This window comes from Strix uralensis, chromosome 22 (assembly GCF_047716275.1).
Source record: "Strix uralensis isolate ZFMK-TIS-50842 chromosome 22, bStrUra1, whole genome shotgun sequence".
Taxonomy (NCBI): domain Eukaryota; kingdom Metazoa; phylum Chordata; class Aves; order Strigiformes; family Strigidae; genus Strix; species Strix uralensis.
In genome coordinates, this window is record NC_133993.1 from 5,080,562 (window position 1) to 5,096,595 (window position 16,034).

General features: G+C 50.0%; 1 protein-coding gene across 1 annotated transcript; it reads left to right on the plus strand.

The window, feature by feature from the left end:
- The first annotated feature begins 12,226 nt into the window (after window positions 1-12,226).
- On the plus strand, window positions 12,227-12,532 carry LOC141953323 (feather keratin Cos1-2-like). Its single transcript, XM_074891813.1, has one exon. It carries the CDS (start codon window positions 12,227-12,229, stop codon window positions 12,530-12,532), a length of 306 nt encoding a protein of 101 aa, XP_074747914.1.
- Window positions 12,533-16,034: the final 3,502 nt, after the last annotated feature.

Consider the following 16,034-nt stretch of genomic DNA (forward strand, 5'->3'; position numbering starts at 1 on the left):
AGTTGTTAGGAAATCCCCAGGGACACACCTGGAGGAACTCAGAACATGGTGCTGGGCAGAGGATGAACATTTTGGAGGTTGTTTTCAGAATAGCTGAATTGTTTTCCCTTTCTTTCCTTTTTCTTTGTTTGCTTTCTACCGCCTCACCCAGACAGTCTCCCCAGCACCAGCTGGAGAAGGCCCATTTATCTCCTCTCCCTCCCTGGGACAGGCAGACAGACATCATGCAGGAACTTCTCTATGGCCGAGGACTGCAAATTCTCTGCTGCCCCCAGGGCTCGCTCTGCTGCTGACCTCCACTTGGAGTGACTTTGTTTCCCTCTTTTGACTCATTAAAGTTCTGCTGCATTCAAGCCTGGCCTCCATGTGGTCCTTCCCTCTGTGGACACGCCCCAAGCTGCCAAAGGAGAGGGGTGTTGCTCTGGGTGCAAGGGGGTGAGGGCACAAGGAGACCTTGCCTTGTTGTGTCCCTGTGCACAAATGCCCAGAAAGGCAGGAGGCTCTGAGGTCTCAGCAGCCCCATCAGCTCCTGAGCAAGAGCGTTCCTCTTGCTATGGCTGGAGCTGCACTGCCTTGGCAGGGGGTTGGCTTTGGGCTCTGAAAGGTGATTTGCTTTGCAGAATGACAAGAGTGGTAAAGAAGGGAAGAGCCCTTGGGATGGCCCAGAGCTGCTACTCCACCTTCCTCTGCCCTCCACCACTCAATCTAGGGGCCATGGCCAGCACACATGGATGGGACTAGCATGGAAAAGTCGCCCATGTTGCTGAATGTCTTGAGGCTGGAAATTGGAGCTACACATGATGGAGCTGAGGGTAGTCAGCACAGAAATGGGGACAGTGAAACAGTGTATTTCTGAGGGGGATCTAATTGCTCTGAGACAGAATGTGCAGGAGAACATGAAGATCAGTGAGGACAAGGGTGCTGGGTGCACTTCCCAAGAGAGCTGTGGGTAAGTGCAGAGCTCTTGACTGCTTCACTGGTCCCTCCAGAGAGTTTGTGCTCAGGAACTGGCTGCCATTGTGGGGAGAGAGGATTTTATTACATGTAAATCCTTCTGATCGGTGGAAATGTGTCTCAGCAGACACTACACTCTCATATGCTTTTTCCTATGTGAACATCCAGATGCCTTGACAAAAGTGTACAAGTGGAAGAATGGAAATCCCCCCACACATGTCCTTCATCAAGAGGAAATTACGGCTCATGAAGCACAGCTCAGAACATCTGAAAGACAAAAGCTCTATAACAGCGTTTCACTTGCATGTCTGAAATCATTTTTCCCTAGTCATGCTGCTAATAACCATCATCATCATCCCATATAGACCTCCTATGCTACCAAACTAGACCTTATAAGAAGCAGAAGGTACTTCAGGTCCTTGGCAATGATTATACCGTCTGCAATTGTCCCTGTGGAAGAGGGAGGGATGGCATTGTTTCTGACAGATGAGTAAGCCCTTTGGACGAAACACTGCCAAAGCTCTGCTACTGACTGTTGGCATGACCTCTAGTTTGAATGCACAACTGTGGAGATGTGGAAAAGTTAGGATAAGGGCACAGTTGCCATGCAGGCTTTATACTTCAAACTAAGGGTATTGTTTCCAGAATTGGTTGTCTTTTAATATTGATTTAAACCATGCTGTGTGTCTGCTGTGTGTAAGGCAGGCACTGAGCTGTCTCAGCCTGTGCTTCTTACTTCACTGCTGTGGCCTGTTTCTATGGCCCATGTGTCTTCATCTACATGGGACCCCCCTTCAGCAGGGTCACTAGGCAGAGCAGTGGTTCTTGTTTTCATTGTTCTTATTCCCCATCTCAACCCCTTGATTTAGGCCCTAAGAAACAGGGATGCAAAAGCTGCTCTGAGCAGGTTCAGGAACTGGCATTTGTTCACATGAAGTAAACAACTGGCAGGGTGTTGTGACCCTCACCTGAAGACCGTTGTACATTGAGGAGTTCTGGATCCATGTAACAGATAACCTGAGGTGATCCTGGCCTCTGCTGTGTTGTGCTACACGCAGAGCCCTCCTCCTCCAGGACTGTAGTCTCAGAGCAGGACTGGCTGCTCTGTGTCATGCTGACACCTCTCCAACTAGTAAAACATTGTTAGAAGCTGGGGTTGTCCAGCAGACACATTTGCCTTTCAAGAACCTTTCTTGGTCTGTAAAGAAAGCGTCTGGGTCCTGATGCAGGACCGTAGGTTACTGGGTTTTGGGTATAGCAGCTGCTCCCCATAGTGTCATCCTGCCAGAGTAGTCAGAGGCCGCTGCTCTGTGTTTGCTGTGCTGCCTCAAGGGTATGGGCACAGCCTCCTGCCTTCCCAGGGGACTGTGGCCCAGCACTAGGAGGAGTGCAGTCTGTCCCCATGACGTGGAAAAAACCTGCTCCAGTGCGGGTTTCTCTCCATGGGTCACGGTTTCTGTCAGGAGTCTGCTCTAGCTTGGCTCCTGACAGAAACTGGCTGCAACATCCTCAGGGCATCTCCACTTACTCCAGGGTGAAGTCCTCTGTGGGCTGCAGGGTGGATATCTGCTCCATTGTGGTCCTCCATGGGTTGCAGGGGGACAATCTGCATTACCACTGTCTTCTCCATGGCTCCAGAACCTGGAGAACCTCCTTGTCCTCTTACTTCACTGACCTTGGTGTCTGCATAATTGTTTCTCTCACATTTTCTCATTCTTCTCTTGCAGCTGCTGTGCAGAGGTTTTTACCCTTCCTTGAATATGGTGTGACAGAGGCTCTTCCAACGTTGCTGATGAGCTCAGGTTTGGCCAGCAGCAGGTCCACCTTGGAGCCAGCTGTTACTGGCTCTGTCCAACATGGCGGTAGCTACTGGCAACTTCTCACAGAAGCCACCCCTGCAGCCCTTCCGCTACCAAAACCTTGGCAGGTAAATCAAATGCACTCTCCTTATTCTTGTACTATTATGTGCAGAAACCACTTTGCATATAAGAATTTTGGCTTCAGGATAAACTCAGCCAGCTCATGATGACCGAGGAGACTGCAAGCAGCTCCCTCTCCCTGCAGGCAAGTACACCACCTGCACCTGCATGCAAAACACAAGAAAAACCACCAGCACATCAGTTAAAATGGGGGAGGGGTGGGGGGGCGGGAATTACATGAACATTCACAGAGTTGTCAAACCATTTTTTCAGCTGCTTTGTAAATTACTTTTGCTTCTGTAATTCTCTGCCTTTTGAAGACAGAGTATTTACCTTAAAGTGAGTCTAGAGGTGGGTTCACTACTACATCACTTCTGGTGCACCAGCCTCAGTGTCTGCAGCCTGAGGGGAGTCTGGCTTGTCGCAGGCACACACCCTTCTGCTGCCACATGAGTGTGGCACTGTGGCACCGCTCCCTTTGCAAGGGCAGGGGTTGGTCTCAGACCCTTGAGGAGGTCACTAACTTCAGGCCGGAGTTTCTAACATGCAGGATTTGTTTTTTCTTTTATGTGTAAACTGGTGAATTCTTTGTGGGGCTGCAGCCCATACACACGGAAATACACATACAAACATTGGTGTGCACAGATGTTCTCTGTGTGTTTTTGGGAAAGTGTGTCCATGACTGTGCATGTATTTTAGCACATGCACATGTCTTCGTGCAGGAGAGCATGAATGTGTGTGGCTGGTCAGCATGTATGTAATTGTGTGGGCACAGGTGATGTAGATGTGTGCTTTTGTGTGTGTACATGTGTGTAGAGGAGCATGCATGTATATCTGTATGCAAATGCATGCATGCAATGTTACCGTAAAAGCTGGCAGAGGAACTCTAAGACTCGTTTTGGAGTTTTAGAGCAGGAACGTGCATATGTGTAAGCATACATGTGTTTGACTATCTGTGCGTACATTTGGCATGGGGGGGTGGCTGTGCATGTTGGTATGAACATGGGCTCCTTTGGCAACATGTGTGCACACCCCTCTTTCTAAGGGACACGTATGAGTTGCTCTGTGGGTGCATGTCAGACCGTGTGTGTGGTTGTGCCTGTGTGTGTGAATTCGTTTGTGTACTGAAGGGGAAATTCAAAGTGTAACTGCTCATCAGTGGTGATCTGTGACCAAGGAATGATCTGGCAGGGAGGGCAAGAAGGCCCAGGTGCAGAAGTGGTGAAAGTGGCTGGCAGCAGGGATGCCAGAGACAGAAGGACTCCCTGCAAGGGAGTGCAGTTTCCCTTGGTGAGGACAGAAGAAACAGCTGCAGCGTTGTCTTGTAGCAGTGCTGGAATATAAACGCTCAGTGGCCACCTTTGGGCAGCAGAGCAGGTGCTGGGGGACAGACCCAATGCCAGGCTGAGGTGCCTCATGCCAGCCCTCACAGGATTGGTGCTGGTGCCAGTGCACATAAGGAATCGGCTCCTGACGCATCTTTGCAGACTCCTTGTAGAAATTATTATGGTGGTAACACTCTAATATTTTGATCATTTGGTGATGGTGACTTTTTTCATATCTAACCAAAAGTATGTGTTTAATTTGCCTGAAAGTGTGCAATAAAAATTCCCAAACAGCACCCATATCTGTCTGTGTGAGCATGTCTGTGCGTGTGTATACGTTGGTGTGCATATAGGTGTGCATGTGTGTGCACCCATGAGGGTGCGTCAAAGGTCTTGCTTAAATCCATGTACAGCCCATCCACTGCCCCTCCCCTTCCCCACAGTGCCAGTCACCTCCTCACAGAAAGCAATGAGGTTGCTCAGGCGTGATTTGCCCTCAGTAAACCCATGTCAGCTGCTCCCAACACACTTCTTGCCTTTCAGTTGTTTAGGAACAGCTTCCGAGAGTATTTGCTCCATCTCCATTCCAGGGACTGAGTAGAGACTGTCCAGCCAGCTCCTCAAACACCCTTGGATACATCTCAGGTGGTCCCATGAGCTTGTGTATATCCAGATGAGAGTAAGAGCTCCTGAGTTCTTCTTCTACTGTGGGTGCTGCTTCATTCCCTGAGAGCCTGCGGGAAGTTTGAGAGATGTGGTGAGCCTGAGGAGAAGCCATATTAGTAAAAACTGAGTAGAAATAGGCATTGAGTACATCAGCCTTTTCCCTATCATTTGTCACCAGGTCCCCATCCTCACTGAGCAATAAGCCCACATCTAGTTAGCCTTCCAAGCACTTCAATCCCATGGCCAAACCCCATAGCCATGTCCAAAGTTCTCAAGGACAGATGGAGAGCAGGGAGAAAGCTTTTTTGTGTGTGAATGGGCTCAAGCTGTTCATGTTACTCTCATCATCTGCATCTCCCCCTCACAGCAGGTGCAGATCATTCTCCCCTCAACCACACTGAAACCTTTGAGACAGGACTTGCAGAAGATTAATCTGCTGAGTCCAACACCTCTGTGTGTGTACATGTGTGTGTGTGTGTGGTTGGTGTCTGCAAGTGGAGGCCTATAACAATTAGTGATTAATGTGTACAGAGAAAATATCCTAATCTTGAGAATAGATATATCCTGGCAGAATTGCTCAAACAAGGCAGATAAAAAAGAACATCTTGGCTGGACAACAGAGTTGGGAAACATCCAAGGGGAAGAAATTTCCAGATTTTACTTACCACCTACACAGCTGTCAAGCTTGAAGGAGTCACCCCGTGGATACACCACAGCAGGACCAAGCCAGCCACACCACCAGAATGGACTGTTAAACAAGAAGGACTTCTGCGCTTAAAATTAACCCGGGAATCATGAAGTCCTGGGTTACACCTCTTGTGGTGATCTCAGGAGGTGCAGAAGTTGATACAGACGGGGGGGGGGGGGCCGATGCAGACTTAGATGAAAACTTGATTCTAACTTTGATACAAGGGTTTGGTAGAATGCATAATCTTACTAGTGTTACAGCACGCATCCCATTTCCTCATTCAACTAGTCAGCCTATCCCGTGGGCTGTTCTACCAATGAATTCATCTTTGTTAGGGGAATATGATAACATCGAAAAAGCCTTTGAACGGGCTAACGTCTCCTATTATTTAGAGAAAGAGAACAAGTGTAGACAAAGAGGTAGTGATGTCTTACAAGATGCTACTCCTTGGAGATTAGGAGATAATAGAACAGTATTCGGGAGGGGTTCAGAGGAACAATGTCCCTAAGGATCACAACCCTTAAATGCCCAGTTTTTGGGCCTCTGGCAGACAGGCTGCAGGATTACTGGAACTCTGTGTTACTGCTAGCAAAGTGCCTAATGGGGCCACCGCTCCAGAATGTACTAACCTTAGGAAAAAAGTCAGAGTTTGGACAAGACCTTTAGAAGATCTATAAGAGGTATATAGGTATTGGAGGTATATAGGAAAGGTAGACTGGTGCTTTAATTGGGGCACGAAGCCTATTTATGACAGCAGAGCTAGTTGGAGGTGCCCCAATGTCCTAAATCATAGTAAAATATCAATCCTAAATTCTACTTTGATGATGACAGAATATTGTAAGAAACAAAATTTCTCAAATGGAGATTGTAAACAAGGAATTTTGTCTCCACGTTATGCGACATGGGTCACATCAAATGGATATTGGACTACCTGACTACAGCTTAGTACAATAACTAGACAAGTAACTTTAGGATTACTGACCCTATGTCGTACATGGAAAAAGAGGCCAATCAAAGCACGACACTGGGGACAAATTAAAAGGGATACCGAAACAGAAAAAGACCTTGATACCTGGACAGGGCCTTCCACAGCAGTACCCAACTTGATTGGAGGCTCCAAAGTTTCCTATTACCAGGACTAATGACTTTAGAAAATCAAGTAATGATAGAGAATTTGACTTGGCAAGTAGAAACCACTCATTAAGAGAGCTTTAAACTAGGTTTGAAGGGGGAAGGGGACAAAACTGGAACTCCCAGAAATAAGCCCCAGGGTAGATTACCAGAGCTTGTGGGCTGTTGTGGCAGTGATGACCCTCACCCTGCCATCTCAGTGGAGGCAAGGGATGTAGACATGCAGCACACCAAAGATGCAAGGGATACTGATGGATCAGTAACTGTGTTAACACCTGTGAAAGGTCGGGCCGGACTTAGGACCTCTAAATGCAAAAAGGTGCTGGGGACATCAATCCATCTGAAGTGCATCTATACCAGTGCACACAGCATGGGTAACAAACAGGAGGAGCTTGAAGCTGTGATGCAACAGGAAAATTATGATGTAGTGACTATTCCAGAAACATGGTGGGATGTCTCCCATGACTGGAGTATGCCAGTTGATGGCCACAAGCTCTTTAGAAGGGACAGATAAGGCAGGAGAGGCGGTGGGGTGGCGCGGCACTGTATGTTAGGGACTGTTAGGATTGCTTCGATCACATGTGTAGTGAAGACAGGGTGGAGTGTCTTTGCATTAGAATCAGGGGGAAGGCCAACAGGGCAGATGTTGTAGTAGGAGTCTACTATAGGCCACCCAACCAGGACAGAGAGGTGGATGAAATATTCTATAGGCACTTAGGAGTAATCTCATGATCGCTTGCCCTTGTTCTTGTGGGAGACTTTAACTTCCCAGGCATCTGCTGGAAATACAACACAGCAGAGCAGGACCAGTCCCAGAGATTCCTGGAATGTGTGGCAGATAACTTCCTGACACAGCTGGTGAGTGAACCGAGCAGAGAAGGTGCCCTGCTGGATCTCCTCTTTGTGAACAGAGAAGGACTGGTGGATGATGTGGTGGTTGGAGGCTGACTAGGGCACAGCAGTCCTGAAATAATGGAGTTCTCTATTCTTAGAGAGGCCAGGAGAGGGGGCAGCAGAACTGTCATCCTGGACTTCCCAAGGGCTGACTTTGACTTGCTTAGGCACCTGCTTGAGAGAATCCCTTGGGAGACGGTCCTGAAGAGTATAGGGGTCCAGGAAGGCTGGACACTCTTTAAGAAGGAAGTCTTAATGGCACAGGAGCAGGCTGTCACCAGGTGCTATAAGAGAAGCTGGTGCCAGAGAAGACTTCCCTGGCTAAACAGGGAGCTTTGGCTGCAACTCAGGGAGAAAAGGAGAGTTTATGGCCTTTGGAAGAAGGGGCTAGTGATTCACAATGATTACAAAGATGCTGTAAGGCTGTGCAGGGCAGAAATCAGGAGGTCTAAAGCCCAGCTAGAAATTAATTTGGCTTCAGCCGTCAAAGATAACAAGAAATGTTTCTATAAGTACATCAACAGCAAAAGAAAGACCGGGGCAAGCCTCCATCCCCTGCTAGACGCAGGAGGAAACATGGTAACAAGTGATGAGGAAAAGGCTGAGGTGCTTAATGGCTCCTATGCCTCAGTCTTTAATAGAAAGACTAGTTGTACTGAGGGAATCCAGCCTCCTCAGCCAGAAGACAGAGACTGGGAGAATGACCCCCCCACAGTCCAGGAGGAGACAGTCAGTGACTGCATCACACAGACATACACAAGTCTATGGGACTGGATGGGATACACCCGAGGGTGATGAAGGAACTGGCTGGGGTGCTCGGCAAACTGCTTTCCATTATTTCCCAGCAGTCCTGGCTGACCGGGGAGGTCTCAACAGATTGGAAACTGGCCAATGTGACGCCCATATATAAGAAGGATCGGAAGGATGATCTGGGAAATTACAGGCCTGTCAGCTTGACTTTGGTGCCCGGGAAGCTGATGGAGCAGCTCATCCTGAGCACCATCATACAACACATGCCGGACAACCAGATGATCAGGCCCAGTCAACATGGGTTTAGGAAAGGCAGGTCCTGCTTGACAAAGCTGATCGTCTTCTATGACAGGGTGACCCGCTTATTGGATGAGGGAATGTCTGGGCATGTTGTCTACCTTGACTTTAGTAAGGCCTTTGACACCGTTTCCCACATCATTCTCCTGGCAAAACTGGCTGCTTGCAGCTTGGATGGGCACAAGCTTTGCTGGGTGAAAATCTGACTGGATGGCCGGGCCCAGAGAGTTGTGGTGAATGGAGTCAAATCCGGTTGGCGGCCGGTCACGAGTGGTGTCCCCCAGGGCTGGGTTTTGGGGCCACTCCTGTTTAACATCTTTATTGATGATCTCGACGAGGGGATCGAGTGCACCCTCAGTAAGTTTGCAGATGACACCAAGTTGGGTGGGAATGTTGACCTGCTCGAGGGTAGGGAGGCTCTGCAGAGAGACCTGGCCAGGCTGGAGCGACGGGCTGAGGCCAACTGGGGGAGTTTCAATAAGGCCAAATGCCGGGTGCTGCACTTGGGCCACAACAACCCCCAGCAGCGCTACAGGCTTGGGGAGGAGTGGCTGGAGAGCTGCCAGTCAGGGAGGGACCTGGGGGTGTTCATTGACAGCCGGCTGAACATGAGCCAGCAGTGTGCCCAGGTGGCCCCACAGAAAGGCCAATGGCATCCTGGCTTGTATCAGCAATAGTGTGACCAGCAGGGTGAGAGAAGAGATCTTACCCCTGTACTTGGCACTGGTGAGGCCGCACCTCGATTACTGTGTTCAGTTTTGGGCCCCTCACTACAAAAAGGACATTGAATTACTCGAGCATGTCCTGAAAAGGGCAATGGAGCTGGTGCAGGGTCTGGAGCACAAGTCTGGTGCGGAGCAGCTGGGGGAACTGGGGTTGTTTAGTCTGGAGAAGAGGAGGCTGAGGGGAGACCTCATCACCCTCTACAACTACCTGAAAGGAGGTTGGAGAAAGGTGGGGATGAGTCTCTTTAACGAACTAACAAGTGATAGGACAAGAGGGAATGGCCTCAAGCTGTGCCAGGGCAGGGTCAGACTGGCTCTTAGGAAGTATTTCTTTGCAGAAGGGGTTGTTGGGTGTTGGAATGGGCTGTCCAGGGCAGGAGGGGAGTCCCCATCCCTGGAGGGGTTGAAGAGTCGGGTTGACACAGAGCTGAGGGATCTGGTGGAGTTGAGAACTGTCAGTGTGAGGTTAATGGTTGGACTGGATGATTTTCAAGGTCTTTTCCAACCTTGATGATTCTGTGATTCTGTGAAATTACAAGACCAGTACACCTCTTAAGACCCCCTGACTTTGTCAGTGTATAGAAACCAGTAACGTTATTTTTATTTTTGTATTTTACTGCAATGTATATAACTTGATTTATATTCATTTATATTTCAAGTATACTTGAAGCAGCTCCTCTTTCAAGAGCTCCTCCAATAAATCAACCTCTCTCCAATGTTCTCCCTCAGCCAAGGGGACATCTGGAGAATGGTGCATGAAGAGATGTCATCTGGATCATTTCCATTGGCTGAGCTGGTGAGTGAAGCCTGCCCAAGACTTCTAGCAAACACTTCCAATGCCTTACATGTTTAAGGAGAGCTGGATTAAGGGGGATTTCTCTACTCTTAAGCCACATGAGACTTCTGGTATGTAAATTCCTAAGGAGGGAGAAAGGAGGGAAAGGGATCCTTCAGATGGTGGTTCAGATCCAACTGTCTTAGATACCTACCTGAGGATGAGATTGGTTCTCCCCTAGAGCATTAATCAAGAATCCTCCTTTATCTGCAGGGAGGGCATAGATGAAACCCCTCAGTTCACCGGGGTTCTCAGCAGAGCTACCTTGAGGGGGTTTCAACTGAGAGGATTTTGCCTTCAACCACTGAGGCATGGGTGCCTCTGCCCAAGTAGAGATGTCTGACTTTTTCATCTAAGCTTCTCACTAGTTTCCTGCCTTAGTCCTTAGAGACAACATTGCACTTCTAGTGGGCTTTTAGTCGTGTCTATGAGGCAAGATGGGCCATGTCTCTCTCCCAAGAACCTTTACTCTGTCCAAAAATGGGGGGTAAGCTGAGGAACTGAGATAAGAGGACTTCATCATACACCTTTCAAGTGGGTGAGCAGAAGTCCTTCCCCTGACTCTGAAATGGCAAAATTCCAAAGAGGTGACTCCTACCCCTAGTAGCTATGCTGAGAAGCAGAGGTCAGTGGAGGAAATGGTGGTATTAACAAAAGCTAACTGTGCTAAGACATGGAAGAAAGAAAATGTACAAGACCATGAGTCATTGAGTAATGACTGTCATGATAGCCTGCTGTCCTGTGTCCCTGCCATCTCATTTGGAAAATGCAGTGCCTCTTCCCTGGACACATCTCTAGCAGGCTGGTGCCATCACCGGTCAGCTGCACTCACACTCTTTCTGACCCTGGAAACATGCTGCTCTGTGGTGCTCATGGACAGAGCAGAGGAGAGTGTCCAGGCCATGAGCAGCACATTCCCTCGTGATGAAGGACACACAAGGAAGTACATAGGCTCATGAACACCAGGGTGGAATTATATAAAAATATGTGCTCCCATCTACATCCACACAAACCCATCTCCTTACAAGTAAACACAAGAAAAGAACACACATGGGAACAAAAGGGACCATGGACTCTGCTGAGGATCCCTGGGGACTGGGCAGTGTTAGGCAGGATGGGGTCAAACCCCAGCAGCACAACACCTACATCTGGGGAGGCAACAACAAGTGACCACTGAGGTGAGCTGAGGAGGGAGGCAGGGAAAGAAAATGACATGGCACAATCTTATGCACGGGAGCCCACGGCATCCATCTGAGGATGGCTGGAGCTTTTTCTTAAAAAAAACACTTCAAACAGCCCCACAAGAGTGACCCAGACTGACATCACTTGCCTGCTCTGGAAACATCCAACACCTGAGCTGAGTCTTCTGCCAGCACTGCTGCATTCCTGCCCTAGAAATCCTGGGGCCTTTCATCCCAGTGCTCAGAACAAGCCTTCACTGGGGAATGGGCATGGCACAAACCTGGAAATGAAAAGGAGCAGTGCAGGAAATGAAAGCACAGCCCATAGCATTAGCTGCGATGGTTTGCATTCAAGATGAGCTTGTCCGAAAATTGTTACCTCTGCAAAGGTGCCTCTGGTCCTGCGGCAGTGAAGGGCAGGTATAAAAGGCAGCCCAAGTCCCTGCTCTCTCAAGCACTTCTCTTGGCTCCTTCTGCTTGGGAACCAGGTGAGTCCGAATCCCCTTCTCCTCCTCTTCAAAAGGAGATCTCCACTTGACACACATCCCAGATGATATTGTTCTGTGATGTCCTGGGGTTTGGATTTTCTTGTTATGACAAAGAGAAGTGGAGAGAAGGTGTGCTTAGAGAGAGGTTGTGGGTCTGAGGGGGCTTTTAGGTTTTGGATTAGGACAGAGCTTCACTGGGCCAGGCTTCTGTTTGTGGGGGAATGAAGACCGTGTAGCTCTTGGCAGAGCTTCCAGCTCCCCACTCAACACTGGCCTGGCTCCTTTGTGCAAGGGTAACCAGGCAGCTCCTCACCCACCCTTGTGCTCTGCTTCCTCCCTGTTTCTACCCAGGTGCACCTCCACCCTCAGAGACATGTCCTGCTACGACCAGTGCCTGCCATGCCGGCCCTGCGGCCCGACCCCGCTGGCCAACAGCTGCAATGAGCCCTGTGTCAGGCAGTGCCAGGACTCCACTGTTGCCATCCAGCCATCCCCCGTGGTGGTGACCCTGCCCGGACCCATCCTCAGCTCCTTCCCACAGAACACCGTTGTGGGATCCTCCACCTCCGCTGCCGTTGGCAGCATCCTCAGCTGTGACGGAGTGCCCATCAACTCTGGGGGCTTTGACCTCTCCTGCATTACCAGCCGCTACTGTGGAAGAAGGTGCCCCCCCTGCTAAAGCCACCAGTGACAGCCCGGACAAGGACCACCAGGAACCCAGAAGCTCATGCTGGACTGAGGACAGAGCTCCTGGCCAGTGATTTCAGAGAGGCTGAGCATACTTCCAAAGGAGGGCTGTGGGGTCTCTCTGAAAACACGGCCAAAGTCTAACTCCCCTACCTTCTACTCTCTCCCATGTCTTGCTTCTCTTCTGCTTTTCTGGCTTGTAAGTCCCACAAAGCCAAGCTGGGGGATCTGCTAGCCCCTCTCCCTCTGTGATGGTGGATCGCTTCTGGGATCTCCACCACGGCCAATGGGCACAGACATTTGGCAGCTGTTGGTGCTCTCTCTGCTCTGGCTGCCTCCTCTCAAAGTGAACTCTTTTCCCTCTTCAGAGTCATTAAAGCTTTCTACATCCCAGCCCCTGCCTCCACACAATCCTTTTATTGGTGCACATTATATCGAGTTGCTGAGGAAGAAAGGCATTGTCTTGATTGGTGGGTGATCAGGTCGGGGATCAAGCAGATCATCATTCGGAGAGGAAAGGGAGGATGGACTCATGGCAGTGGGGGCCGTTCAGGTACTGTCTCTTGGAGGTGAGGAAGTCATCCCTGGCTCCTCCACAGCCAGTGGCCATGGGGCTCTGCCTTCTGGCATCTCTGCTCAGACACAGGCCCTTGGCCTCAGAGCATGTCCTGCAGAAAAAGAACCTGACCACTGCTATCACCTAGAGAGGAGCCAACTGTTGCTGGAGGCTCTGAGTCATCAGTAGCTCACAAGTTTGTTCAGAAGGCAGTTTTTATTGCTTAAGTGCTGGGAAAAGAAGTTCAGTAAAAAGATGTCTGCAAATATGCAGGAGTGGGTATGATGTGAAAAAAACCCTTTAAAAGAGCCCCAGAAGTTGTCCTTCTCATCTTCCCACCTGTCCCGAGATTGAGGGGGGTATGATCTGCTCTCAAGAGCAAGGATAGCAAGGACAGGTCACCTATACACGCTCCATCTCCCAAAGAGATCACTGCACAGCCCAGCAGTTACACAGTTCAAAGGGCTAAGATGACCCTAAGGTTAATATTGAAATCAACCTGTCCAGCCCTCACACTGGAGCCCTCCTGTCACTCACAGATCCCCATCTCCCACCAGACAGGCACCCCAAGGACAGCAGTCAGTGCCCAAACCCCCATGGTCCATCTCTGGTGTATGACTTTTCCCCAGGCATGAGGCAGCTGTCCCCAAGGCCAGGTCTTCTCCTGGCAGGCCCATGAGGTAGGGCATGAGAAGGGCTCCAAGGACTGGCAGAGTGCACTGGGGAGAGCAGGTCCTCTGGATCCCAGCACATGGTGACACAGTAACAGGAGAGTCCACAAGGTGGTTCAGACTATTATCCAAAATTGGAATCATCATGCAATTCCAGGAAGAAGCTTTGCCCCGTGACATGTTATTTGTTTTCCATTGTACTTTGAACTCTGACCTCTGAGGGACACATCCCAGAGCAGGTACTCTAAGAGACAGGCCTGCAGGAAAACCTGAGGAAGCAATGCACAGCAGGGAATTACAGAAAGGAAAGAGCAGCAGCAAGGAACCATTGAACAAACAGCCACAACCTCCTGCACTGCCTGCCCCTCACCATAGTCATTGGGCACAAGAATCATATAATCCATGGTGAGAACAAGAGAACCTGAGACTCTGTCACCACCTTCTCCTTCATCTCAAACCACTGACACTGTCCCCTCCTGGACGAATATTTTGACCTGCAGATCCCTGGGTGCCCAGGGGAAGCAGAGCTGCCAGGGGAGAGCTGAGGGTCCCTTCCCCCAAGCTCAGCCTTGCACACACACATCCCCTTCCTCCCCTGGCTTCTTGCACAGCCAAGGAAGCTCCCTGCATCAGTGTGTCTTGCACAGCACAGAGGTACAAGGCACTGTCAGAAACCTCGACTTCCTCCAGCTGCAGGACGCTGTATTTCCCTGTGGTGTTCAGCAGCGTGGTGAGACGGCCGCTGTGCCTTGGGCCAGCTGCTGCCTGACACGAGAGCAGCTGGGGAGCTTGACCTTTCCTCTGCTGGTACCAAGACAAGGCATAAAAGCTGGGAATCTGGTATGTGCAGTTAGTCTGAAAGGTGTCTCTGTGCTTCTCTGTGACTTGTCCTTCTTGCTGGGTGACTGTGCTCTGTCCCATGGTGCCTGGAAGAAAAAGAAGGTCAGTGACTCTGCAGGGAGGGTCTCTGGGGAGGAAACCAGAAATGGATGCAAAACCCTGGAGCAGAAGGCTGCCTGTCCTTAGATCAGTATGGACTATGAGGAGAGCTGTGCTGTGTCCCTGCTCCTCCTCCTTCTCTTTGTCCTACTGCCCAGAGGCACAGGGAACAGCCTGTCATGCCTTTTCTTTGTGCGCTGGACCAACACCCCTTCAACAGCCTGAGGGTCCTGGGGAACTCTTGCAAAATATTCATGCTGCTTCCCCATCCCTGTCATCTTGGAGGGCTCCTAACTCCCTGAGTACATGCAATGCTGAGCCCAGTGTTGGAAAGAGGGAGCCCTGGTTGTGCTGACCATCAGCAGGAGACTGGAGGCCATGGCAGGTATGTGCCAGCCAGGAAGCAGAATGGGAGACCTTATTGATGTCAGTGGGATGAGGGCTTTAAAGTCCTGGTAGCAGCATTGACAGGATCTGCTAATTAGTGGTGGAAAGGGGGAAATGTTGGAGGGCAGAGACAAGTGAGACTGACAGCAGGTGGATCATAAGAGAGATGCATAGAAAGTTTGATTGAAATGGAAAGAAAAACAGAAGAAGGGGCCTGAGATATCTCTTTTCTCTATTCTCTTCTCAATACCAACAGTAAGAGCATCTAGAGACAATATTTCCTATTATGCAAGAGTAGTTCCCCACATAATCCTGATAAGACTTGTGAGAGTTTCCACAGGGGAAGAGAAGTATTTGTTGATAGAAAGCCAGGACTTACCCAACACTTGCCCCACGAAGGCTGTGAGGATGAGATATCCAAGGTTCATGTCAAGACCAACCTGCCTGTTTGCTGAATGAGAGAGAGTCAGAAAAGCACCTCCCAGCCCCCAGATAACAGAGCTGCCGGAAATGACTCTCTTGGGGGAGCAAAGGAAGAAGTGGTGAAGAGAAACGATCTGTTCTTCCTGTGTCTGAAATGCTCCTTCTGGGTTTCTCCCTCCTCCAGCAGCAACACCTGTGGCTCCCTCAGCCAGGGGCATTCTCAGCATCTCCACAGTGATGGGGCCCTGGGGGCTCTGGGGGTCCCAGTTGTGCGAAGATGCTCAGCTGGCAGTGGAGTCCTCACCTCCCCAGCTAGAATCACCTGCTCTTTTGCACAGCCACTGCTGGGCCATCTGGGAGGTCAGGGGTATCTTTGTCGCTGAGGTTTCACACCTTTCCCTGGTGTCCTCAGCTCTCTGGGGATGTTGCTATTTCTTCTGGGAACAGAAGCCTCCTCCATTTCTGTCACTTCTCCCCTGTCTTTCATCAGCTTTCTGGGAAAAACACCTCTCACCCAG